This window comes from Chiloscyllium punctatum, chromosome 37, assembly GCF_047496795.1.
Source record: "Chiloscyllium punctatum isolate Juve2018m chromosome 37, sChiPun1.3, whole genome shotgun sequence".
NCBI lineage: Eukaryota > Metazoa > Chordata > Chondrichthyes > Orectolobiformes > Hemiscylliidae > Chiloscyllium > Chiloscyllium punctatum.
Window position 1 is genome coordinate 41,857,048 of NC_092775.1, and position 27,474 is coordinate 41,884,521.

At 38.6% G+C, this 27,474-nt stretch overlaps 1 protein-coding gene across 6 annotated transcripts in view; it reads left to right on the forward strand.

Annotated features, from left to right (window-relative positions):
* znf512b (zinc finger protein 512B) overlaps window positions 1–27,474 on the forward strand; it is a 105,964-nt gene that overhangs the window by 27,383 nt on the left and 51,107 nt on the right. For all 6 annotated transcript variants that reach the window (XM_072556664.1, XM_072556658.1, XM_072556660.1 and 3 more), the window contains one exon: window positions 23,096–23,175. In XM_072556664.1, the coding sequence (XP_072412765.1) occupies window positions 23,096–23,175 (80 nt within the window). The remainder of the gene's footprint in view (window positions 1–23,095; window positions 23,176–27,474) is intronic.

The window sequence follows — 27,474 nt, forward strand, 5'->3', positions numbered from 1 at the left end:
CAGGAAATTGATCGATCAACAATGAAAGACGGTTTGTGATCTGAAAGAGAACTTGGAGTGATGGTTGTTCCATGTGCCTGCTACTCTCGTCCTTCCTTGAAGAAGCCTTCGTGAATTGCTCAAGTGCATCTTACACACATTGCATCCACATTGTTTTAGTATTGTGGGGAGTGAATTTTTAAACTGGTGGATGAGGTGATGATTATGCTGGTTTCTTTGAATAGTGTTGTGCTGTTTAAATATTGTTGGCAAATGGAGAGTATTCAATCATGTTCCTGACTTTGCCTCATCGATTGTAAAAAACATTGAGAAACCAATGCATGAAGTACTCATTGAAGCACGGTGGCCCGGTGGTTAGCATTGTTGCCTCACAGTGCCAGGGACCCGAGTTCGATTCTAGCCTCGGGCAACCGTCTGTGTGGAGTTTACACATTCTCCCCATGTTTGCATGGGTTTCCTCTGGGTGCTCCGATTTCCTCCCACAGTCCAGAGATGTGCAGTTAGGTGAATTGGCCATGCTAAATTGTCCATTGTGTTCAGGGATATATAGGTTAGGTACATTAGTCAGGGGTACATGTAGAGTAGGGGAATGGGCCTGGGTGGGTTACTCTTCGGAGTGTCACTGTGGACTTGTTGGGCCAAAGGGCCTGTTTCCACACTGTAGAGATGCTATGATTCTATGAAGAACACACTGACTCAGACCTGCTTTTGCAGCCACAGAATTTATATGACCAGTTCAGTTAGACTGCTGATCAGTGGTGAGCTCCATGATGCTGATAGTTGGAGAGCTGAAGATAGTAATGCCAGAAGGATGTATTGAGACAGTATTTTGTTGGAGATGATTGTTACCTTGCACTTGTATGGCAAAATGTAATTTGCCGTTTATTGTCCCAAGCTTGATTATTGTTCAGATCAGATTATTGATCAGAAGGCATGGATTGCTTCATTAACTGAGGGACTGTGAATGGAACTGAGACTCAGTGGACATCCACACTTCTGACCTAATATTGGAAGAATAGGCAGTGATACAACAATTGAAGATGGTTGGGCTTAGGAAACTACCTTGAGGAACACCTGTAGTCATAGAGCAGCAATGATTGGCCTGTAACAAACATGACCGACCTTCTTTCTGCTAGATATGGCTCTAACCAATGGAGGCAAATGGTTTATGGTATCTGCTCCAGTTTTCTATTTCCACATGTAAGCTTTGCTTAACATGATATTTCCGTTTTTAAATAAAGTATTTATTATTGCATTTTGTGGTTTGGTATATAGTAATAAATGTCAATGTGCAGAACAACGTTAGTACAAATAAATGCTGACCAAAGATTTGTTCACAGCTCAAAAGCCAAAGATCAATGTTTAATATTGAGTTCTTGATGCCAGGATCACAAACTACATGTTCTAATCCAGAAAACTAAACATTGAAGAGTAGAGTGAGAGCCAATCTTTACAAGCATTTATTAGCTTTCATTTACCAAGATATACATTACAAACACCTTCTAGCCTAACAATCACATATTCAATCTGTTCCTTTTATAGAAACTCAAGTGGATCCCGATTAATGCCCACCATCTGCCTGCAATTAAAGACAATTAATGTATAATTAATAGATTCTCTTATTTCTTTTTAAATAAAACAAAGTAGACTTTTATGCCACAACTAAAATGTCAAAACAAATTAAATCAGGCTTCTATATTCTGTAAAAACTCACAATGTAAGACACATCTCCTCCGCTGTTCCTAACAATTTCTTCATGTGCACATTTCTTTTTGCAAAGCAATCAGACAGTTGATGATTTGCATCCACCTATTTAATTTTAGAGATTCCATTCTTACCAACATTTTATTCAAGTCTAAAAATTCAATTTGTAGCATTTTCTCAGTTACAAGTTTTGTTGTGGGTGCATTACTGCATCATGAATGATTATTTATACAACATTCAATGCTCATACTACCTTCAGCTTGGCCATTATGCAAAATCTAATTTAAAATCTTTGACAAGTAAAACCCAATATCCTTCCCCTCACTGACAGCAGCATATGTTTAGCAACCTTTTTTTTTCAGTTTTCTTAACTTCCTACTCGTAGGGATGGCATTTCCTATTCTCATACTCAAGATATGTTATGAAATTAGCTGCATTAGAATAACAATCAGGAATATTAGTGTATGCAGCATCATTACTTTAGGGTGTTTCATTGTCATACTTAACTCCAGAACATCAAAAGTAGCCCCTGGTCTCGCCAATGTGTACAATCAGTTCAAGTGCCCAGTCATCCCTTGCAATTGCTCTGTTCCACCTTTTAAGGAATAACAACCACTATTGGATTGCCCTTCCACTCCAGCCTTCTTTCGTGATAACCTGCTTTCCACTTCTGCCATGGACTTCTGATGCTGGCATCTTTAGAAGTGTTCCATCATAAGCTTCTTCACAGCTCTGAATTAATAAGAGGAAGACAATCTACAGCCCATTTTCATAGCACTAGCTGGTATATCCAGGTAAGTGTTCACATTTCAACACACTGAAAAGCTTTATGACATTTAAACAGCTTTTTCGGATATTACTGAATGAGTGTGGGTGGGTGAATATGTCAGTATTCAATCTGTAAGTGGGTGGGATGGGTGAATGTTGCTAAGGAGTTAGGTTGGTTGAGGAAGTGGGTAAGGAAGGGTGGAAGCTGGGTAGAGTGGCAAGATGAAAAGTGGATCAAGTAGTGGCTGGTAGAATAATGGCAGCTACATTGGTTTACAGGGATACAGTATGGGGTGGCTAATGTTCGGAGTAGGTAGGTGGGGCATTAAGTGGGTAGGATGACAAATGGATGAACTGGTAGATGGGCAGAGAAGCAGAAGGCTAGAATAGCAGGCTGTTTGGGTGGCAGGTGTGTGAGGTGGTTGTTGAAGCTGGCAGCTATGTGGATCTTTTTGGGGGTGTCAGGGGAGTGAGTCAGGAGGTCAGTGGGAAGTAAGGGAAATAGGAGCAGGGTGAGTTTGAAATGTCAGGTTGGGATTCAAGGGGTTAAGAGGGTATCTGGGGTGGACAAGAGGGAGAGTCAAAGGGGTTGTGAGGTCAGGAGGAGGGAGTCTCAATGGTAGTCAGTGTTTGGGGGCTTAGTATGTAGTTACCTAGTTGTATAGTTACTAGGAGTTAGACTAGTATAAATCTACTATTTCTTGGGTAACCATCAAGGTAAGTAAATAAATTTCAGAGTCTAACTCAGAGATGGGGACTTTTTTGGAGGGTCCTGATTGAGGAATGTGCCCATCAGATGCTCAAACGTCCTGGGCAAATCCTATAGAGTAAGTGCATTGGGTCATCCACAGAGTCCAAGATCTATCTCTGGTCAAATGGCTGGTCTGCAGCTATTCAGAGATTGGGCAATTGTTATTCTGTGGTTAGCTGATATGATTAATTGCGATAAAGTAACACTCTGTTAGAAGACCTGTTAAATTTAAAGTCATTCCAGGCCTTCTTTACTCACTATTTAAGCATGTATTTAAAAAGCCAACAAACTGATTCCCAATTGTAAATTCAGTTTGAATTATCATAGAATCCCTACAGTGTGCATAAGGGCCATTTAGCCCATCGCGTCCACACCGTCCCTCTGAAGAGCATTCCCATCCAGACCCCACCCACTCTATCATATCCCTGTAACCCTGCATTTCCCATTGCCAATCCACCTATCTGTATATCTTTGGAATGTGGGAGGAAACCTGAGCACCCAGAGGAAGCCCCACAAATACGGGGAGAAAATGCAAACTCTACACAGTCCCCTGAGGGTCCCTGGTGCTATGAAGCACTGAGCCACTGTGCCTCCCATTATTTCAAGTAGTATATAAAATAAACATCCTTAAAATTCTACAATACCACACATGTGAAATAATCAACATGCATCACGAAGATGCCTGAGCATTTTTCTTTAATTGGATATATAATGCGCTTTTATGTGAACACAATCTGTTTTCAACAAAACAGATTTTATCCAAAAATATCATAACACAGAAATATCATTCAACCATTGCTGTATTTTTAAAATTTCCATATTTTACTTATGTATGTATTGTCTCTTTGGGTGGTCTCAGAACTCTTTTAAAGGTTTCCAGTTCAAAAATGGGCTATTTATTTTGATTAATCTACAGCTTCACGAACCTGTGACCAAAGAAGCTAAAAGGATTTTTATAATTACTTTTCCAGCTGTGGGGAAGTCCATTTTAACATTTATCACCCAGTTGCTTTTCAAAACTTGTATCAACTAGCTTCACTTTAGCCTTATATGTAACCATCCATAAAGACTTTTCCATCTGTGTGACAAAGCTGTTTGACCTTTACCTGATACCTCAGAATAAATATCAAACTTTCTTCAACTGTCAATTTCCTTTTGCAGCAAGTCATATTGTACATGGTACACAGTGGTGCCTATGTGTGCACCAGTGGTGAAGTGAGTGAATATTTAAGTTGGTCAGTGGAGTGCTATTCAAGACAACTACTTTGTCTGGATGGTGTCAAACATCTTGAGTGATGTTGGAGCCATGTTCGTCCAGACAGTTAGGGAGTATCCCATTATTGCCCCAATTGTGACTTGTAGATGGAAGGCTGGCTTCAATGAATCAGAAGGTATGTTACCCATCTCAGAATTCCAAGCCTCTGGGCTGCTTGAATGGTCAAATAATTTTTATGGTTTTTCATGTACAGTCTATGGTTGATTATAATCTCAAATATGTTGAGTAGGTGATTCAGTGATGGTAATGCCATTGAAGATCATGGGGAAATGATTAGATTCTTGTTTCAGGTAGCTATTACCTGGAAATTATGTGGCATGAGTATTACTTGTCACTTCTGAGCATAAGCTTGAATATTTTCCAGATCTTGCTCTTTACGGCATAGGAGTTGAGAGTGAGTTGGTGGGAGAGCAGGTCAGGCAGCATCCGAGGAGCAGGAGAATCGATGTTTTGGACATAAGCCCTTCGTCTTCACTTTCTCCTTACAGATAAGGACTGATGAGTATTTGACAACTGGTGAACATACTAAAAACTGTACAAACATACAAAAATGTCAACATTTTCTGGCTGCTTGTTTTAAGAAGATAATAAATAGGAGCAGAAAAAAGCTATGTAGTCATTTGAGACCGCTTCACCATTCAGTCAGATCATGTGTGATCTTTACTTGGATGCCATTATGTTGCACTGTTCCTGTATCCTTTGATGTTTCTAATTAAAAATAGGAGTCAGTCATGTTAAATTGTCAGTTAAGATTCAGTACTTACAACTGAAAGGGTGTTAATTGGTTACTGAAGCACATGTAAAGAGTCACTTTGGGGCTGGATTGTAACACCTCCTGCAGTGTGTTTTCAGTGGAGGAGTACAAAACATACGGTAGGTGACTAGTTCAATACTTACCCGTCCATTCTTGATCCAATCCCCATATTGGGTGGGGGAAGTAAGGCATTTACTAGGCTGCTCATCCTTAGCCCTAGTGAGGCCCTTAAATGGCACATTAATGGCCATTTATCGGGCTCAAATATGCCTCCGTTGTCATATGCTCTATACAGTGGAAGGTGGAAGGAAGGTTGTGAAAGGGCAGGAAATAAGGGGACCATATCCTACAGAGATATAACGCACTTTGGGGGTCCCCACCTAAGATTATAACCCCTTGCCTTTGTGTCTTCCAGCCCAGCCTACAAAATCTATCTCCTCCACCATTATCAATAATCAACCACATTCCCCTCCACCCCAGGTTGCCTTATCCTCACCATCTGAAAGACATGGGACTTAGGTGGATTCAGTTGAGATTGGTCTTCATCTTGGCACTGCAGAAACTGTAAAACCTGTGGCTGCTGTCAAGTGTGGGGTGTGTATCCAGTGAGAGACAGAAGTTTCGCTCTCTTTTTCAAGACCATCTGTAGCATAGCATCACTGCAGGACAGTCTTATTTAAAGTCAGTCAGTTTATGACTAACCAGAAGATTCAGCCCCTCCTGAAAAAGAATTGGAATAGAGTCAGGAGATATATGCTTGTAAGTAAAAGAATATGTGAATAAATCTTTGCTAAGCTAAAATTGGCTTTGGCTTCTGCCTTCACCAGCTGGCTAGCATGAGTGTAACAAGTAATTAAAATTTACCCCACTATACTTATCAATCTGTCTTTGTTAATTAAAAATTATTAAAAGTGTGTATACTGATCTAGATTGGCAACTTTTAAAATGGCCTTTAAAGTAAATATTATGCAGCACATTTGCCTTATTTGTTCTTAATCTGAGAGATGGTTCTTATGTAGTGACATTGAATCTCTTTTGCTGCTGGTTTTTATAATAATTTACTGATCTTTGTTGTTGGTGGCCTGTATATAAAATGTCCAGTACTTTGGGACTTTCTACTATAACGATGTGCACAGAAAATACCATTTGACAATTTAAAAATGCACTACATCAGACAAATGGACTAGCTTCAGTACATTTATATAGATTACGTTGCCCTGTGTGTAATTCAGCACATTGACAATCTACTTTAATTTTATGTAGTCTCATAAAATCAATGTAATGTCAGCATGGACGAATTAAGTTTGAGCAAGTTCCAGATGTACTCATGCTTGAGTTATGACATCAGTTCACAGCTGCATGTAACAGTTTCTCCACTTAGTTAGTCATACCAGCAAGCATCTAACCAGTTCACAGATTGTAAGTTCCACATAAATCTTTACATCTGCTAAATCGCACACAAGAACTAATAAGTATTCTCATTCACCATCAGACTACTTCCTTCAGTTCAGCTTAATGGCTCTTGCCTTCATTTCACTGTAAATATTACCACTGATATCATTTTTTAAAAAAAGTAATACCTCACTTCAAAACCAATTGTAGGCATAAATAAGTAAGTTGAAAAAAACAGAATTTTTAATTAAACAGAACGACTGGGCTTAATCAGTTCAGGCAACCTATGAGCAACACTTCTTAGATTTGTCAGTTGCTATGGGCTACTCTGTTTATATTATTTCAAAATACCCAAGAAGAATGCCATGCAAAATCAACTGAAATTTATGTATTTTACCACTGTAATAATTCCCACTTCCTGTTCAGCAACTAATTCATTGATTTCAGGGAGGGAAATGTACTACAGTTCAGTAAAACAAAACTGCACATTTGAACTGGTCAGGACCAAGCACACTTCTCCTGGATTGTTGATCTATGCAGATTAGCAGCGTTAAGGTCAATGTGCTCCACTATGCTGAAATATTAATGAAAATAACTTAATTAATCAATTTCAGATTCTTTATTTCTTGGTCAGAAGACTCAACAAGGGCAAATTAGACAGTTGAACTACTTGGTTACTAAACAACAGAATCAGCTAATTGAACATTTAGAATCATACAAAAACATGGTTGGCATTCCTGTAAATGTGAAGCCTCCTTTGAGTTTCAGATTTTTGATAACCTTTTTGACTTAAACCATTGTAAGAAGGTTTTTAATCTGGATGTACATGAGCTTTGAATATTTTTGTATGTTACCTATAAATGATACTTTATTTACTTGCAGATAACACTGTTGATCAAAGTCTAACATTTCACATTCTTAATTGGTAGTGCGAGAGCAGTGCTGCTATGTGTGGAATCTTAAAAGGGTCTGAGTGAAGTGGGCTAAGGCAAGATTGTGGCAGAATTGTGTACGAATTCCAGTAAGGCCTATTTCAAATAAAAACATCTAGTGCTAACAGACCTGCAGAGTTTCTCCAACAATTTCTGTTTTAGTTTCAAATGTCCAGCATCCACAATTCTTTGTTTTACTTGAGAAGCCTATCTCAATGCCAGGATTTAACTTGCTGTGTTTTTATTCATTAGCTGAGCAGTGTTGCAGTGGCATGTTGTCAGTTAAAGGGGATTATAGCTTGTTAAACGCCTTATTAGTGCTGCAACTCGCCTCATTAATATTCAGCTTGCTATTTATCAAATGTACCGAACAAGCTGTACATCAGGAATTCTCATTATATAAGTCAGAGTGGGTGCCTGGTACTTGAGAGTGCACCTGACTGTGAGGAGCCTCCATGTTGTTCAGCACCAAATGACATCTGAGGACTTGATCCTTGGGCACACGTCAAATGTGCAACTCGAGCCACAGATATTGGCATCTGACATTTGCCAGTCCCTCACCACACTTCTCTGATCCATTTGCAGGCAGTATGCACAGACTTACATTGCATAGCACTGGGAGACTAACATTGAAAGGCTGCTGCAAAAACAACCTGTGGGCAGGGACAGGGATCCAGGATTTGACCAGGCTGCATCTTGTGGCTGTTCACTTGCTGTCTTAGCACGTGTTCACGTAGCATCTACCTACATGCTTGCAAAATCCATGCCTTGTCTTGTGTTGCCTGCCTTTTAATATATTGGCATTTCATCCAAAACCTAAAGGCTCTCTGTGCTGCAGTATTACGGTGCTGTTTTATGCAAACATGTGGACAGGTTGCTTGTCATTGAAGACATGTCTCGGAGTTGGTGGGGGTTTGGGGTTGGGGGGTGTGTGTCATCTTTATCAATGGCACACCAAGATGTCAATCTAATACCTGCAAAAGGTGCCAGCTGCCTATGTGGTGAACACCCTGTGCATGTATTCAGCCAAATGATCATCTTGGAAACTGGAAGGTTGCTAGTCATCAGTCCAATCAATGAAGGCTACTGTCTGTCAGGGAAGTGACTGTATTTTCAATCACGGGCACAGTCTACACCCTATCCAGAGACTTTGCCATGGTCTGTCATCTACATGGATTGTTCATGGTCAGGGGATATTTCCGACTGCAGTTTGGGAAATAGAAAATAGTATGACTTGCAACACTAGCAATAACAATGTACTGTCAGTGGGGGGACTGACAAGGAGAGCAGGACTCCTTCTTTGATGTAATGTGTTGGACCCTCAGCTAGCACATCACCTTCATCAAGTTGGTGCCCATGCTGAGGCTGAAGCTGAATGAATGATAGAGACATGGCCCTTATTATTGGGATGCAGCATGTCTTGCTGTATGGAGTAGTATATACAGCTCTCAACTGCATGGCATGCCACCACTTACTGTTCTAAGATCTGTCCTGAAGGTGGATGCAGGAGACAGCCAATAGCAAGCCTAGGAACAGCAGCAAGTTATCACTGAGGCTGAGGAACACACAGCTCAAGCAGAGGTGAGCACCCATAGGGTCCGTCATGATAGGTGGGATCCACAGGAGAACCAGAGCTTTTTCAGCCCTTACACCATTTCATAGGGATAAGCAAGGAGCAACGTTGACACAAATTCTATATGTCCTGGGACACTGTGAGGGAACTGTGGGGATGTTTCAGCAAGACCTGAGGGCTTCAGGAGTGGGAGGTCAGACTGTTCCACTGGCTGTGACGGTTATAGCTGCTTTGAAATTCTATACCATAGGTCTTTCCAGGTAGGAATGAGTAACTTTTATGGAATCTGTCAGTCATGCACCCACAAATACATCAGGCCAGTTACCAAGGCATCTTTGCAACATAACCCTGATACATTTTGTTTTCTGCTGAAGAGTTCAGTGCTGCAATTCAGCAAGTAGTATTCAGAATTTTAGCTGACTTCCTGCAGGTGAAGGGTACCATACACTGAACACAATTGGCACTGAGAGAGCCTGAACACAATGCTGCAGAATTCATGTACAGGAAAGAGTTACATTTAATTAATTGGCAGGTGATCTGTGATTACAGTTACCACTTCCTGGAGGAAGTGTGTGCCCATTATCCTGGCAGCTGCCAAAACTCCTATATTCTAAAGCTATTTTGTATACCTGGTGCATTTGAGGATCTAGATGCCTTACAAGGCTCGTTACTGGGGAACAAGGTTGGCCAACTGTTACCGTGGTTCATGACATCATTGCATAATCTCCTAACTGATGTAGAGTACAGGTGCAGTCCTGTGATTATCTTGACCAGAGCAGTGGTGGAGCAGACAATGAGACTGCTGATGATGCGATTCTATTGCATAGACTGTTATAGGGAGCCTACAATACAGTCCATCAGAGTGTGCCACATCATATTGGTGTGCTGTACTATGCACAATTAGAGCAGGCAACTAGGTAATGTGGTAGTTGCTGAGGAGCAAGAGAAACAGGAGCAATCTGCTGAGTTGGAGGACAGGAATATTGAAGAGGAGGTAGCTCGCCTTGACCATGACAGAGTTCTGCTGCATTAGGAGCTACAAGCAAGATAGGACCTAATTGATATCCAGTATCAGTGGATAAAAGCAGGGTGTAGCCTACTTTCATGAAATGTAAAATTCCCATTGGTCAAGATGCTAGCATTTGATTTGCAGATTGAGGCGAACTGCAGTTTTTATTGGTTTTGTTTGTGTTTGCTTTCACTGACTGTAAACAAAAGCTCAGGAATTGCCTGTATGCGATGTTCCCCTACTGCACGATGTCAAGATGTGGGTCTACAGTTGGCATTGGGGTAGTGTAGCAGTGACCTCAAGAGAGTGTTTAGACGGGATGTAGCTAAGGACAGGTAAACAGTATGGCATGGTGATTAAACTATGACTAGTGTGAGAGAATGGGATTGTAAGTGCTAGGGAGTTCTAGGAGTGCTGCAAGCAGTGTGGCTTTGTGTTTGCTGTGCCATTATGTTGTCGCTGAAGGGCAACGCTGGATTGCTGACACTTGTCGGGGCACAGCAGCCTTTAAAAATGGTGCAGCTCAAGAGATGTTGGACTTCATCAAATATCCGCTGAGTAGCGAATTGTTCTAGAAATGATGTGTGACAAAATGGAGATAGAATTGGATGTGAGGAACACCATGGGCCAGTGTAGGTAGTTAACGAGATGTATTTAATAACATGGTGAGAAATCACGCTAGGTCTCAAGTGAAAAACTTTCTAAAAAACTGAATGTATCAAAAAAGGTAAGGTTCAGCCCTACATTTTGTTATGTTGAAAAGTATCATTGTGAATAACTAATTCATTATTCATATGTTTTAGGATGTAGCTTTAGTTTTAGGAATTACAGTTTGAACTTTAGGAAATGACATCTCGTTAAATAACTGATAAGCAACACTGAAGTAAATTCAATTTAAATAAACTTGGAGTTTATTAAACTTAAAATGATGGGGCTATGTTCACTTTGGAGATTAACAGCTAGAAAAGTAAGATCATAGACAGCAGATGGGCTTATTCAGCAAATGCAAAATGATCTTCTTTTGCTTGTTTGCTTAACTTGTAAAAGAACAGTCTAAACATTAATGTATTTTTGTTAAATGTCATTTTATTCAATAGTTGATCAATTTAAATTCCCATATTTTTTTTCAAGTTCCTTTAAATTCTTTAAACTCATAAGTTCTTATTCCAGCTACTCATTTGATGCATTAAATTTTTGCATCTTCTCATAAATTTTGTGTGCCAAATCAACAACTTGCTAGGAGAATTTACAGCTGACAAATTCTCTTGCATGCTGAGAGTTTGTTTTTGTTTCAGAGTTCATCATCATGGTAACGACATTCACCATTTTATTGTTAGCCATGTTTCCTATTATCATTGAATTTTTAATTACAGCTGGCTGTTTAGGGAAAGGTAAAGCATTGCAATCTGAAAGGTTGACACAAATTTTACCAGTGTATCATTGTTGTCAGAGCGTCGATCTTATACCCCAATTATCATAGCCCCATTGTTATGCATTTGACATTGCTTCTTCTGTTCTCTTTTTGTTTTAGTGCAGATTAATCCCAATAGCTGTGACGCTTTTGTATCTGTCTTTGGAGTGTAAATAAATATTTCATTAATTCTTTCATTTAAAAACATTAATAATCTTGTACCCATAGTATCACTTTTTTTCTCTATATAATAATTTATTTTCTTTGTAACAACCCCAGTACAGTTTGTTTTTCCTTGAATGACCTAACATCATTCTTACTATTATCTCCACTGTTAAAATCAGATTTGGATTTGGTCTTTTCCCTGCAGGCCAATATATGTTATATTTATTTCCCTCTGACTGTGCTAAATTGCTTCAATAATCCGCAAACTAACACAGTAGATGCCTTTAAGGAGGGGAAGAGACCAGAAGATGTCAGGTCTTGGGGGAAGATTTCAGGTCCAGCAATGAATCTTAGGTCCGGTGTCGAGAGGTAGGAACTGGGTTTGGTGGTTAAGGGTTTCTGTTCCTTGTGAGGGGAAAATGGTGGGTCGGGCTTTGGGGGTGTAAGGGCGAAGTTTAATTGGGCACGTGTGTGGGAAGTTGGGATGTCAGTTTAATAGTTATTCAGGAGTTAGATAGCTTTTTAATAGTCTTAGTGTTCCTGAGTAACAGGAAACCCTCTGAATTGTCTGATTTAAATGGATACTTTTATAGGGTTCTAAGTGTAGGGGAAATACCCAGGGGCATCTTCAATTCCCCAGGCAATCTGCTTGGAATCTGCAAAATCAGAGATTCTGCAAGGTTTTCATTCACAACTCCCATCTCTACTGCAGAAATGATTTCCTGGCTATCAGAAAATATAGACTATATTCCTGCTTATTTCACTGTTTATTTCAGCATAAATAGATTTGTTCCCCGTCTTTGGTCACACTTTCTTTCTCATTTTCTTTCACACTTGATGTTTTTTGGACTTGGGAACTCGTGTTTGTTTTTGTGACATTTTGTGTTGCATTCAGAATATCACCATGCTTTTTCATTGTGGCTTTGTCTGAACTTGTCTGAGCCCAAACAGGATAATTTACAGTACTCTGATTTAGGCACACACTTGCAGTTTCTGTTTTTGTTTTAACTGTTGGTTTAATTTTTTAAAAGTTTGATCCCACAGCTTTCTGTGGAAAGGTCAGTGGTGAAACATTTACAAATGAAGCACAATTGCTTTTGTTCGCTCTCCATGCTAAACATCTGCTAACAAATTGATTTTAATCAGACAGGTCTGTTGTAATTTCTAATACATTGTATCATTGGCACATTCACTTTCACTCTGCCTTGCTCCAGTGTGGCTACCTTTCTCCATGCAGCCTTTATTAGGTCAGGTTTATTAGAAACCCAAAAGATTTTAGATGATGTGTGATTATGCCCTTAATTAATGATAGTTTGGTGAGGCAAATGGCTTGTAAAGCAGCAGCTTGTAAAGAAGGAATGGGTACATTAAAATGGCACCGTATAAATAATGTTTGTTAAGAAAAGATATAAATATTTTTATCATTAAAATCACCACAATTATAATATTCAGTTACATTTTAATGAATATTTTAATTTCTTGTATTTGTTTCATCTCTTTCGTAAGCTTTTCTCATTAGTGGTAAGAAAGAATTTCATCACCCAATACAAAAACCATGAAAATCTGATCAATACAATATTAAGAAGACTTACTTGGCAATACAGTATCAATCTTAGTTCAAACTCTCAATGTTTTAGTCTTTGCACAGATATAAATATACAAAACATGGAATTGTTTTGTTCCATTTGCCTTGAAGAATTTATAGATTTGAAGATCTAAAACCCCTCAAGAGAGGCCTCTTGGTTCAAGATCGGTCAAAAGAATCAACGTTCTGTTCAAAAAGCAAGGGTCATTAGTTTATTGAATTAAAGTACCTTGACGCAATTCTATCCAGCTTCTGTGTTCTGTGGTGAAGTTGCACAATTACATTTGAAAATTACACATGATTTATATGTTTTTTTAAGAAATAGTACAGCCTTAATTACAAGAAAGACCAATCACATATAGTAAGGTTACATGATATACAGCAAGTTAATCCAATGGTATTTTCTAAGAAAGAGTTCTTAATTACAGTAAAAGTCCAATCAACTGTAATATGATGACATGATTGAAGACAGGCTAATCCAATGGTATACTTTGGAAAAGATATCCTATTTACGTAAATTGTCATGACATGTATCAGTTCAAGGTTCGAATGGTCAATTAATGTGTCAGTATTCATTTTATGAAAACTCTATTGTCCTCTTATCTTTGAATTTCTGCTTAATTCTGCAAATTAGCGGTACAGGTTCACAGGCCATTTTATAGTATTTGTTTTAATCGAGAAACCATTTTGTGGTAAATAAAAATCTATATATACTTGTTGCCTAAATTCAAAATTTAGATCTTCAGATATGTAAATAACATATTCATACAGTATTTCTGTTTTTGGATTTCAAAATAGTGACATATGGGCATTGGCTACTTTTGTGAAGCATTTTCTTTAAAAAACAAGAACAGAAAGTCATTCTGAAACAGAATCCAGTATAGTTCAGAGAGTAGATGACTGCAAATTCCTGTTGTGTTAATGGAAATACTGTTGGCTTTACAACAAGTAGAGTAAACACATAAGGCCATGAGGTTTGTTTCAATTAAGAAATATCTAGAATGAGAAATCTTTTGAATTCAGTTAAGAAGCAAGCTTTTCAGTTCATCTCAGAGACACCAGTAATGTGTTTAAAATTAAGTTTAGTTTTTCTTCTAGTCGAGCGATTCAGGACAGTTCAGAGAACATGTTACTGCAGCAGAAGGGTTAGTTTGTGAAACTGTTAATCCAGAGGAATTTAGTTCAAAATCAGCAGGTTATTAGAACTGATAAAACTTAGATTCTCAGATTTGTGGAAAAGTTTATATCAGCAGATTTGGAAAGGTCTCATTAAACTTCATTCACAGTCCATTGCAAATAAACTGTCAGAAGTCAGTTAAGTAGAACCCTAAAGGAGTTGGATAGTGGTCATAATTTCTCTAGGTTTGAGTCTCTGTAAAGGGTAGTGTCAGGAAATAGGCTAAAACTTTGTTTTGTATTTTGAGATGATTTGAACTGTCATATATATTAGGATAGCTTGTTTTTTTTCTCTTTTGTGTAATAAACTTCTGTTCTGTTTTTAAAGAAAATGTGCAGTCATGTGAATATGTCTCAGTGGCTAGCCACTGTGTTCTCTAACTAAAGAAACAACATGTGATTATTCATGCCAGATGCCATTCTGTGATCTGACTTGTCCAGTGGTTCCATCACTGGGATCATAACACCTTCTTCAAAGGTACAGAACATGACAGTGCCACAAATCCTCTAACTTCAAGAGTCAGCAACTGCGGTTATTGCGTACATGTACTGCAAGTTTCAGGTCTGATTTAGATTTTGTCATATTCAACTTCCTGGATATCTCGAAGTGAATCTCTTATTCCCTACAATTAGGAGTGTACTTTTATTGCTTCATATACAACTGTGCAATCCACAGTCAAATAAACTGCACTAACCTTTCTTATGAACTGAATATTCTAATCATGCAGTTGTCCCCAAGTGTGTTTCTCTTCTATCCCTGAAGGCAAATCATTGAGGTAAGGCCAACTGTAAACAAGGATACCCATTTTATTACAAAAATGTATGAAAAATAATAATGTGTCAAAATATAGAAATTAATAAAGCACATCACATTCTGCTTGTTAGCAGGCTGAGCTTTTTTGACAAGCTTTATTTTATTCAAAATGACATATGTCCCAACTAAGCAGGGAGCCAAACATTTGCGTTCTGACCCTGCACACAGTGCCAAGGAATTTGCCAGTCAAGCTGTCAATTGAACCTGTTCCAGTTATGGGCTCTTAAGCACTGAACCTTTTATGTTCTTACCTGAGTGAAGCTTTTTCAACAAATTGAAAGTCCTGATGACTCCCACTTTTTGACGAAATTGTATGTATTAAATACCATTTCTCCAGTCTGTTCCTCTTGATCTCGTTGACAAGCATCAAAATCTTGTATGTTTTATAAGTTTAGATACTTATTTTAATATATAAGTATTTAACATATTTTATTCTAAGATCCTCAAATTATTCTTGATCCAATAGTCAAAAATATTGAAAAATGACAAAATATAAGGAATGTTGGTGGGATTGCATTGTATATTTAAGATCTTTTCTTTCATTGTTTTCCATTCATTCATTGGATGTGGGCATTGCTGACTAGGTCCACTTATTGCTCATCATTAAGAAGGTGATAGTCTTCTTGAACCATTATAACGCTGAGCATAGGCATATTTCAGCAACAGGTCAGCAAGATATCTGGAACAAAGACCTTTGCAGATGAAGATTGCACTTCTTTTCAACAATGATAAGAAATCTAAGATGTCTAATCTTACTGTTTTCCTCTTGAAATTAGAGGCACTCCAAATTAACAAAGAAATGAGTATCTACGTTTTGAGAACCTGGATGTTGAGGACCATTCCAATAGTACTTACTCTAACCTCATTGATATGCATTTTCCGATTCTCCAATATGCCACGGAGAAACTGGATAGCAGCAATTCTCAACATCAAGGTCAGAGCAGGTAACTGGTGACCCCAGGTCACCACTTGATCTTCCAGGCCTCCATATTGGATACCTGTCCCCAAAATCTCAGGCTTCAAGAACAGTTATTGCTTATATTGCACCAGGATGCACCTTGGGGCTGTTCTAGTGCTCACTCACTTCGTGCCTATTTTGGATTCTCAGAACAAATCTTCTTTGCCTTCCACTATTGCGCTTTTCCATCTCAACCAGAGCTTAAAGACGAACAACATTTCTGGCTTGCCTTGCTTTTTAGTACAGACACAAAACATGCAGCTTGTTGTAGTTGTCAGCAGTTATCAAACTTTTGGTGGGCATTTCACTGAACATTACCACGCTACATCAATGTCACACCTGCAACATGTGCCAGCAAACATTTGCTTCAACCAAATAGCCATGTCTCTGAGTTTAAGTAAACTAGTCCTTAGGCCAAGGAAGACAGCCTTCAGTCAAGGGTACTGGCCCAGTAAGTCAAGAGCATCATCTATTTTGGACCATAAGACCATAAGAACAGCTTATGATGGAGTGCTTATGCCCAAAACATCAATTCTCCCACTCCTTGGATGCTGCCCTGACTTGCTGTGCTTTACCAGCACCACATTATTGACACAAGACCATAAGACATAGGTTCAGAAATTAGCCCATCATGGTTAAGTTTCTCAACCCCATTTTCCCACTTTCTCCCTGTGACCCTTGATCCCCTTGATTATCAAGAACATATCTCTCTCCGTCTTAAATACACTCAAAGACTTGGCCTCCACATCCTTCTATGGCAATGAATTCCATAGATTTACCACTCACTGGCTGAAGAAGTTACCCCTTATCTCACTTCTAAAAGGTCTTCCCTTTACTCTCAGGCTGTGTCCTCAGGTCCTAGTCTCTCCTACCAATGGAAACATCTTCCCAACATCCACCCTGCCCAGGCCATTCATTATTATGTAAGTTTCAATTAGATCCTTCCTCATCCTTTTAAACTTAATCAAATATAGACCCAGCGTCCTCAAACACTCCTCATATGTTATCATTCCTGGGATCATTCTTATGAATCTCCTCTGAACACGCTCCAGGGCCAGTACATCCTTCCCCAAAACTGCACATAGTACTCCAAATGTGGTCTCACCAGAGCCTTATAGAGCCTCAGAAGTACATCCCTGCTTCTATATTCAAGTCCTCTAAAAATAAATGCCATCATTGCATTTGCATTCCGAACTATTGACTCAACCTGTAAGTTTATCTTGAAGGAATCCTGGACTAGAACTCCCAAGTCTCTTTGCACTTCAGTCTTCTGAGTTTTCTCCCCATTTTGCAAATAGTCCCTGCTTCTATTCTTCTTACTAAAGTGCATGACCTCACACTTTCTCACATTGTATTCCATTTGCCACTTCTTTGCCCACACTCCTAACCTGTCCAAATCCTGCAACCTCCCTGCCTCCTCAATACTACTTGTCCCTCTAACTATCTTTGTATTGTCTGCATATTTAGCCAGAATGCCCTCAGTTCCTTCACCTACATCATTAATGTATAAAGTGAAAAGTTGTGGTCCCAACACTGAGGCAACTTGCCAGGCTGCCATCCTGAGAAAGACTCTTTTATTCCCACTCTCTGCTTTCTGCCAGGCAGCCACTCTTCTATCCAAGCTAGCACCTTGCCTCTAACACCATGAGCCCTTATCTTACTTAGCAGCCCCCTGTGTGGCACCTTGTCAAAGGCCTTCTTGAAGTCCAGATAGATAATAGCCATTTGCTCTCCCTTGATCTAACTTGCTCATTACATCCTTAAAGAATTCTAGCAGTTTTGTCAGGTATGACCTCCCCTTGATGAAACCATGCTGAATTTTCCCTATTTTACCATACACTTCCAACTCACTCCAGAGACTTGAACATGGTCAGTTGGACACTTGGGGTAGTCAGGTTCAGGGGGTCCATAACTCTAAATGCTGGAGACTGAGCAATGGTCAGTCCTGCAGGTCCAGTGCAATGAGTCCAGGGAATTGAGGTTGGTCAGTCAGGCAGCTGTAGAAATCAGTCAGGGGCCTGTATATTAATTAATTGGGGCTGTCTGTTGAAGTTGGTTGGGGAGGTCAGTCTTGAGGAGGTCCATTCACTGAAAGTTAATGGGAGCCTATCAGGGGCCAATGTCATCAATAGTCAGCAACATGACTTTAAAGGGAGATAGTGCATTACTGTTTTGGAAATAATAATGCAATCTGCCAGGGGTAAAGTGATGATGTGAACAGTTAAATATATTGGTTTGCAGGAATAGGGAAAGAACAAAGCTGATGGAATTGACAGGGAAAGTAACAAAGAAGGGAATATGAAGATTTGAGGGTCACCTACACTGAGTGGCTGAGTATGCGCTTCACTCTGTTCCATCCATCCTCATCAAATTCACAAGTGAGCAATGGAAATGAAAATGGCCAAACAAACCTGGAATGTTTCAGTGAGAGAGGGAGCTCCACTTCGATGTCATGTGTGGCCTTTCAAAGTGTAATAGGATTTTAACAGATGCCCACAAAATACAGGTGAAAGACATTTATGATCGCAAGGTGGTATATATGCACCTTATGCAATGGCCTACTGCCACACTTACTCAACCACATCATGCAACATTATGAATCAATTGCACTAATGGCTGTGAGGGACAAACAATGTTTTGTGGCTGATGATGATTCCTCTCGATTCCAAAGTTACAATTATCTTCCAAGACCCCAGAGCCTGCACAAGTGCAGGAGCAACTTATTTTAAACTTTGGACCATAAAATCAGAGTGAGTGAGGGAAGATGCTATATGCAATGGTGACAATGGTACACCATGCCTCTTGGTGGGAGGTGGATGCAGTAGCAAAGTTAGAGTGACTGTGAGGTGGCAGAAACAAGATGGGGGCTCGTACCCTTGTGAAGCACAGCCTTATTGGCCATTCTTCCAAGTGGTGGTAAAAGCACAAATTCAGGTGGCAATCTCAGACCAGGGTACCATGGTCTTTGCCAGCTCTGAGGAAAGAGGAGAGCCTCCTCTATACCACCCTGTCCGTTAGGATCTCCAAGTTACCTATAGGCAAAGCATGGAGCTCTTTTACTCTGTCAGTCACCTCTTGGCAATTTGCAGGGGGCAGCTCCAGATTGGCAGTTGCACAATGTGCACAACTCCATTACAAATATGGCATTGAAAATCCCGGGATATCCACATGAGTATTTAAGCAGAGGCCAGTGCAAGTGGGATGTCATAGAGGCATGTTGCATCTCTACTGAGGTGAGCTGCAGAGAATAGCATGAGAAAACCTGATAGTGCTCACAGAGAGAAACCCTCCATGAAATACAACAAAATTGACACTTCACCGATTTCTTGTAAAATACGTCTTTTGGTCTCTTTTCAGCAATGCGTCATGCAGTTGTGATTATTACTAATTGTTTTACTATATAACTTTAAGATGTAAAAATTTAATAAAGTATTACATTTTATGTATATATAGGTATATATGTAGAATTCTAAAGAAAATAAGTAAAATCAAATAGTAAGTTTTATTCTTCAAATTGTAGTGAAAATGTTGGTTTTAGTCAGAATGTAGGAAATGTTATTAACGACAATCCAGTATCGTACTACAAAAATTTGACTGTTGTTTTTCCAATCAAATGCAATTGATGCAGTGTTGACACCATGCAGTATATAAAATTGAACCCAGTATTCAAGTAGAAATCATGGTCATTGAAGAGAAAGGATTGTAGTTTGTGTCTAATCCTTGTTGTCAGTAATATTCCCACTGTTTACTCAGATAGAAGTTGCCCATCGAGAATTTTCTTCTTTGGTGTTGAGGTAAGTATGTTACCTGTGACTGGTCAGAACAGATTAATTATAACTATGCATAAAATGAATTTAACGGTAATTTAATCATATTCTTAAATACTTGTCTCGAGGGGAATTCACTCTCGGCAACCAGTAATATAAAATGTACAATTTTATATGTCAATGTCTCCAGTTGCTTAATCTGAGCACGTTTAGCATTTTTAATTGTCACACTTAATTACAAACATCATTACACTTTCTCCTCATGACCTTCAGAGTCCCATTGCCCTGTTTTCACATTTTGCACTATAGATATTCTCGCAAACGTTTATGGATAGCTTTGGCTTCAAATGTTCACTGAAAATGCATCCGTCACAAGCCTTTAATTCTTCATTTCTAAATAAATAATTATTTATTGTCATTATTAAGCATTTTCCTGCTCTTTTACTAGTTTCCTTAATGTGAGAACCTTTTATGATCATCTTGTGTTAATAGGATTGAGCATTACTTCTCAATTTACATCATTGTAGATCTGACTGTTAGGACTATTGTGGCAAAGTGGTAGGCCAGAGTTCAAGTATTACCTGCTCTCACCCCCCCTCCCCCCCAAGATATGTCATAAATAAATTCCCATACTGGTCGATTCAAATAATTAGATCTGAAGGGTGGAAAATGGCTGAAACATTGGTCTGCTCAATTTAGGCAACATCCAATTTATTAGACATGTATTATACTGAAATTTAATGACCAACAAGCCTTATTATATATGACGTATAATAAATGAGACAGATACTGGATGAACCGTGTATAAAGTTGAAAACTACACTGAGAAATCTCAATTTAGATTTTGGACATTGATTCAAATTCCAGCGTGAAGTTATGATATGATTGTCTTGTTTTAGCTCTGCAATTTTTTACACCAAATAAAAGTAAAGAATTGTTTAAGGTTTAGTTTAAATGCATTTTATTGGGACGGAGGGTATGAGTTCAAAATCTGTTACATGCCTTATTAGGAAATAACAGAAGGGGTTAGTTTTCACTTCAGGCACGAGTGGCAAACAAGTTATGGATCAGTGAGTGGAAAGATAATTGGTGAGGGATGTACTAGACATAGTGTTCAGCTAGGTCCAAATTGATACACATCCCAGAATGTCAAATATGGAGTACTGTTGATTTATTTGATATTAGCATTCCCCGCCTCGAAAGATAAGAAGCTTTAGTGAAAGAAGAATTACATTAATGTCAATTTTGTTTCTGAAAAATTAAACAACCTTCCAAGGTATAGATTAACTCAAGTGCTAATGACATTAAGAGAAAGGTTTGAAATGAATTATAGATCAAATTCATAGAGGGGAGTTGTATTAGTAGAGATGCTGAAGTTCAGTTTCAATTATGTTTATGTGTATCTATTATATCTATCCAAAGCTGCAGCCATAATGTATGTGACTCAATAGCTTCAGTGGGATTCCACCCAAAATTACATGATTGGTTACATGTGACCTCCCTCTACCAATGAGTCATTTAACATTTCTTAGTATGTAGAATAAGATTGTTTGTTTTTTGTATTGTGATGCCAACTATTTGAATTTGATTGTTATATCTGTTATGGACTAAGCCAGACCACTCAAAACATTCTTAAGCAGGCAGCTCAGACCATAACTTTGTAATTTGTTTCGGTAAGTGTAAGTGAAAAATTACCCAGATTAAGTTAGCCTGTTTAATTACTAGATTTTAAAACAAACAAAAATTTATTCACAAAATCACACAATGAAACACAAAGAACAGAATAAAGAACCCCTACAGAACTCAGCCTATCCAACTAGACCTAATTATGTTGTGCAAATATACATAACAGTCCCAATAAACAAACTCCCTTTAAAAAACAGTATAAATGGAACACATGCTTACAGGTTGAAGGACAGAAAAAGAGAGAGTTTCTACATAGCTCCCTGTTGAACTTCCAACCAGTTCAAGCCTGAACTAAAACTGCTCAGCTCAGCTAGAGAGCTGACCACTCCCCTTTCTTTAAACAGGTCACTTCTAAGACGTGACCACTTTGGCCTGAAGTCTCATATGTTTATATACGAACAAAAGGCCTCTCAAAATCCTTTTATCTCTGTACCAAGCCAGACTGATCAGAGCCCAGCCTGGTTTATTACCCCTCTGAAAAACATCAAGGACAGAGTATCCTTCAGCCAAGGAACAGCTTTTAGAAACAAAATGGACTAGCTTTGTGACATATCTCTCACGCTGGTATCCATGTTTACTACCAGTATATCTCAAAAATTTCAGTTGGGTTGCCAATCATTTTCACTTGCAACTGGTTCATCCCAAATATAAATGTTTTGACACTTAAAATCATTTCCTCATATAGAATATTTTGTTGGTCTAAAAAAAACCTGTGTTCATCCCCGAACATTCAAGGGGCTTAGTGGTAGCAGGCAGTTACATCACAAAGGCGGACCTTGGTTCCATGCAGTATAAATACTTATGCATTTTACCAAATTTGTCACTGGACAACACTCATACAGAGCTGAGGTTATTTTCTCTTTACTCACAAAATGCTGCAGCAGTGTCACTTGTACCATTCATACAACTGCCCATCTTGACTAAGATCAGTGAACACAACACAGGCCAGGATCAAAGCTGGGAACACGTGCATGTGTGGGAAATGCATTAATCAATCGGATGATTATTTGGTGTTATGGGAAATTTCAGAAACTGGTCATAAACAACAATTATACAAACATTTTTAAATACTTACTTACTCTGTCAGTGCGGTATGCAGTTCTTTAATGATCAAACAAACTGCTATCTTTGTACTATCTAATTAATGCATATTTTAGGACATTAAAAAACATCTTGTCATACTTCCATTTATTTAAGCCAAGAAGTGAATAACAGTCTTATGGTCCAACAATCTGAAAGGGTCAGTGACTCATTCACTGAATCAGCAGACTGAGTCTGTCAGCAAATGTCTCCCGGGATGCCAATACATATTTGTTGTGCAATGTTTGAGGTTAATGAAAATAACTGTATGAACATTGTTTTTTTATTGTCTAGGACGTGCTGAAAGTGATAAAGTAGAAAACAGACAAAAAGGAAGACACAAATCAGAGGACCATGCACTTCAGGAAATCCCAGTAGGTAGTTTGAGCTACACTTGTAAACTTATACGTATAATATTTTGCTATTTGAGATTGTCATGCTAAATTTTTTGTAGATATTAATACAGATACATGAAACTATATTATTAATGATAATTATCATGACAATGATAAAAGCGTTACTTCAGGTGGAATATGGGCTGCCATAACCCCACATTGCCTCTCTTTGGGATGATCCACTACGTCTTGAGCCACTCAGACACTTGATAGGCCAGCAGCGAGTGAGCTAATCCCGTGGATCAAGGACATCAGCAGCAGAACATCAGCAAGACCTGTCAGTTAATCAGGGGTTGGCCAGACAGAACTAACTCAGATAAATCAAAGGAAAATTATAATTTCAAAAGATTTTGTTCACTTTGTAACTTGAAATGATTTTTCAAAGTTGATCCCTTTTTTTCAGCTTGTTATTCTGGATAATGCAGCATTTGATAACGTTATGTTGTCATGCAATGATGTAATACAATGTTAACAACTTACACCTATAAGGAAATATCACTCAATAAAGATAATGCTCAAATTGAAGCAAAATAAATTGACTGTTAAGTTCACAAAATGTTCATATAATAATGGAACCTCTAATACCCACTTCAATGAAGCAGACCACTAAGAATTCCCAAAATGTTCTATTAAACAAACAACAGAACAATTACCTGGACAAGAGAAGAATGAACATTTCTAAATTAAAGTAACAAAATCATGATATAGTATATAAGGAGAACAACATTATCAGATAAGTGGACTGCTGGATAATGTGAGTATAGGCACTAAATATTCTTTTGAACGATTAATGGAATTCTACACAAGCCAATGATGGAAATTCCATGTCAAATGCATTTAACTTCAGTATATGTTTTTCATTTTCAAAGAGATTAATAGAATATTATTAAGCAATGTGGTTTTAATCTCTGAGGATGTGATTTGTATATATATATGTAATGCATATGTTTATAGGCTTGGATCCAAAACTGATGTGACTGAGTTTAGAAATTCTCCAACTACTTATTTAACTTGTTAGTCTGGACCCTGAGAATTCTCAGGAGACTAAACTCAAACAAAAAGAATGAAAATGAATTACAATGTATAATATTTTGCAAATTGTTACATTCTAGCAAGCTAGATGGCAAAAGATACAACTAAAGGCAACCCTGTCACATTCTAACAAGCATTATGTAGACAATAACAGATTACAAGCAATCAACTCCTAGCACCAATTACCCCTACTATGAACATACAAATGGTGAGTTGAAGCAGGCCATTCGGCCTCTCAAAGCTGGTCTTCCATTCGATTAGCTCATGGCTGATGTATCTGTATTTCAGCTTCCACATTCCCACCCTCCCTTCATGGCTGTTGATTTTGTTGCATGACAAGATTCTCTGCCTATGCCTTAAAATATTTAATTATCCTGTCACCACCACGTTCTGAGGAAAAGACAAAGTTGAACTTCTTATTTCTGTTCTAAAAAGGAGGCCTCTGTTTTTAATAGTGCCCCTAGCTCTAGGTGTTTTTGTACATTAGTCAATGAAAGCAAGCTTGCAGGTACTGCAGGCAGTGAAGTACGCTGATGGCATGCTGGCCTTCATTACAAGAGAAATATAGGAGCTAAGAGGTCCTTCTGCAGCTGTACAGGACCCTGGTGAGACCGCACCTGGAGTATTGTGTGCAGTTTTGGTCTCCAAATTTGAGGAAGGACCTTCTGGCTATTGAGGGAGTATTGCGCAGGTTCACCAGGTCAATTCCCAGAATGGCGATCCAATCATATGTTGAAAGATAGGAGCAACTGGGCTTGTGTACACTTGAGTTTAGAAGGCTGAGAGGGGATCTGATCGAGATGTATAAGAGTTTAAAGGATTGGACACTCTGGAGGCAGGAAGCATATTTCCGCTGATGGGTGAGTCCAGAACCAGAGGACACACTTTAAAAATAAGGGGTAGGCCCTTTAGAACAGAGTTAAGGAGAAACTTCTTCACCCAGAGAGTGGTGAATATATGGAATGCTCTGCCCCAGAAGGCAGCGAGGCCAAGTCGCTGGATACTTTCAAGAAAGAGATGGAGAGAGTTCTTCAAGATAGTGGAATCAAGGATTATGGTGATAAGGCAGGAACAGGATACTGATTGTGGATGATCAATGGTGGTGTAGGCTCAAAGGGCCGAATAGCCTACTCCTGTACCTATTGTCTATTGTCTCATCCAAAAGAGAAAACATCCATTGTCAAGATCATTCAGATCATATACACTTCAGTTGAACTACCCCTCATTCTTCTAAACTCCAGTTGAAACAAGCCCACTTTGTTGTGACTTTCCTCATAACTAACCCACTTACTTCAGTTATCAATCTAGTTAAACTTCTCTCAACTGCCTCCAATTCATTCATATCCTTCTTTAAATAAGAATACTAAAGTTGATCTAGTGTATGTGCATTTTACAGGGCACACGTGAATTCCCAGTTAATGCCCACTACCAAGCTCCAAATAAACACACTTAATATATGATTGATTAATATGATGCCAAATTACCAGCAATGGATCTGGAGTTTGTGTGCTGATTTTCCGCAGAAGTGAATCTCTTATGGTGCATGAGAACCAATATGCTGCCTTGTTTCGAAATTAAACTGCACATTTTAAAAAGCCAAGATTGATGCCAAGGAGGTAAAATGGAGGCCAGTAGAAAGTGGGATAAACCTAGGTGGTAGTTGGATGTAGCCGTCATACAGGTCTGCAGCACAGGAAAAGGCACTTTGGCCCATCAATATCAGTCATCAGAGCAGTTGTAGATGAGCTACAGCAGATGTGTGATGATTCTGGAAGATAGACAAACATGACATTATAACAGATCTCCATATAGCAACAGTTACAAACAGTAGCAGGTGTATATTCCACATGCACATTGCTGATGAGATTGTGACAACACTCAAATCTGGTGTTGCAACTTATACCTAAGGACTTAGAGAAAATGGACACTTTACTTTCAAAAACAAAATGGAGAATGGGCAACTTATTTGAGACATTATGGAGTTGAAACATCACATGACTTCCTTTCTCATCTGCTAATAAACATGAAACTCCATTAGACTAGAAATTAGCTTGATTGTTGGACAGGATAAAATGCAAATGACCTTATGGGACATTACATTAAGAAGACATTAAATTCCTACATTACCCGCTCACACATGCACACAGCCTGGCATACATACAATAAAAGGTGATTACAAAAGAGGGAGTGCTCACTAAGTCCTTGAAAGGATTTAGCATTCACTGTTATACCTGAATATATTCTAGATGGACATTTCAAATATTGCAGGCCTGCATTTTGTCTTCATTGGAGAAATGGAGGTTAGACATTTATTGGGATGAAGAATTTGCAGTGGCTTACTACCCTCAGCATCACCTCAAGTCAAGGTGCATTTAAGGTCCTGTCAGAAGATCCTGTGTGGTTTTTCAAATTAGTTAAAAAGTTAGCCCCAGTTCTCTGTTTAAGACATTACATGTAACAAATCTTTTTCTATGATTTAGTAACTGCTGTTGTCGAAATGCATGCAGAATGAAAGGAAACTGACAGGGAATTTCACAGAATGGTGATGAGAAGAAACAAATCCAGCCACTACGAGAGGCAAATGGTTGAAATTCAAATCCTATTGTGTCTCAATGCTCAAGCTGCCAGAGACCATTTATGTGGATAATGAAAAGATTGATGCTGTGGTCACAAGACAGAAATCAGGGCTAAGATACATTTAGTGACACACATTTTGGGAACAACCTTGGTCAGTTAGTCTGGGATAAAAAGAAACTCAGAAGGAGCAAAGGAAGGACCACACAAATAGGCAGAGAACTGGGGCTAACTTTTTAACTAATTTGAAAAACCACACTGGATCTTCTGACAGGACCTCAAATGCACCTTGACTTGAGGTGATGCTGAGGGTAGTAAGCCACTGCAAACTCTTCATCACAATAAATGTCTAACATCCATTTCTCCAATGAAGACAAAATGCAGGCCTGCAATATTTGAAACCTCCATCTCGAATATATTCAGGTATAACAGTGAATACTAGATCCTTTCAAAGACCTAGTGTGCACTCCCTCTTTTGTAATCACCTTTTATTGTATGAATGCCAGGCTGTGTGCATGTGTGAGCAGGTAATGTAGGAATTACATTTGGGCATTAAGAAATAAACATTTCTTCTATTTATTAAGCATACATGAAGGCCTGTCTTTAGTCAGTTCTTAAGAAACACAGCAATCAAGGCGTTAAAACATTTCATCTTTAAGGAACATCTATCTG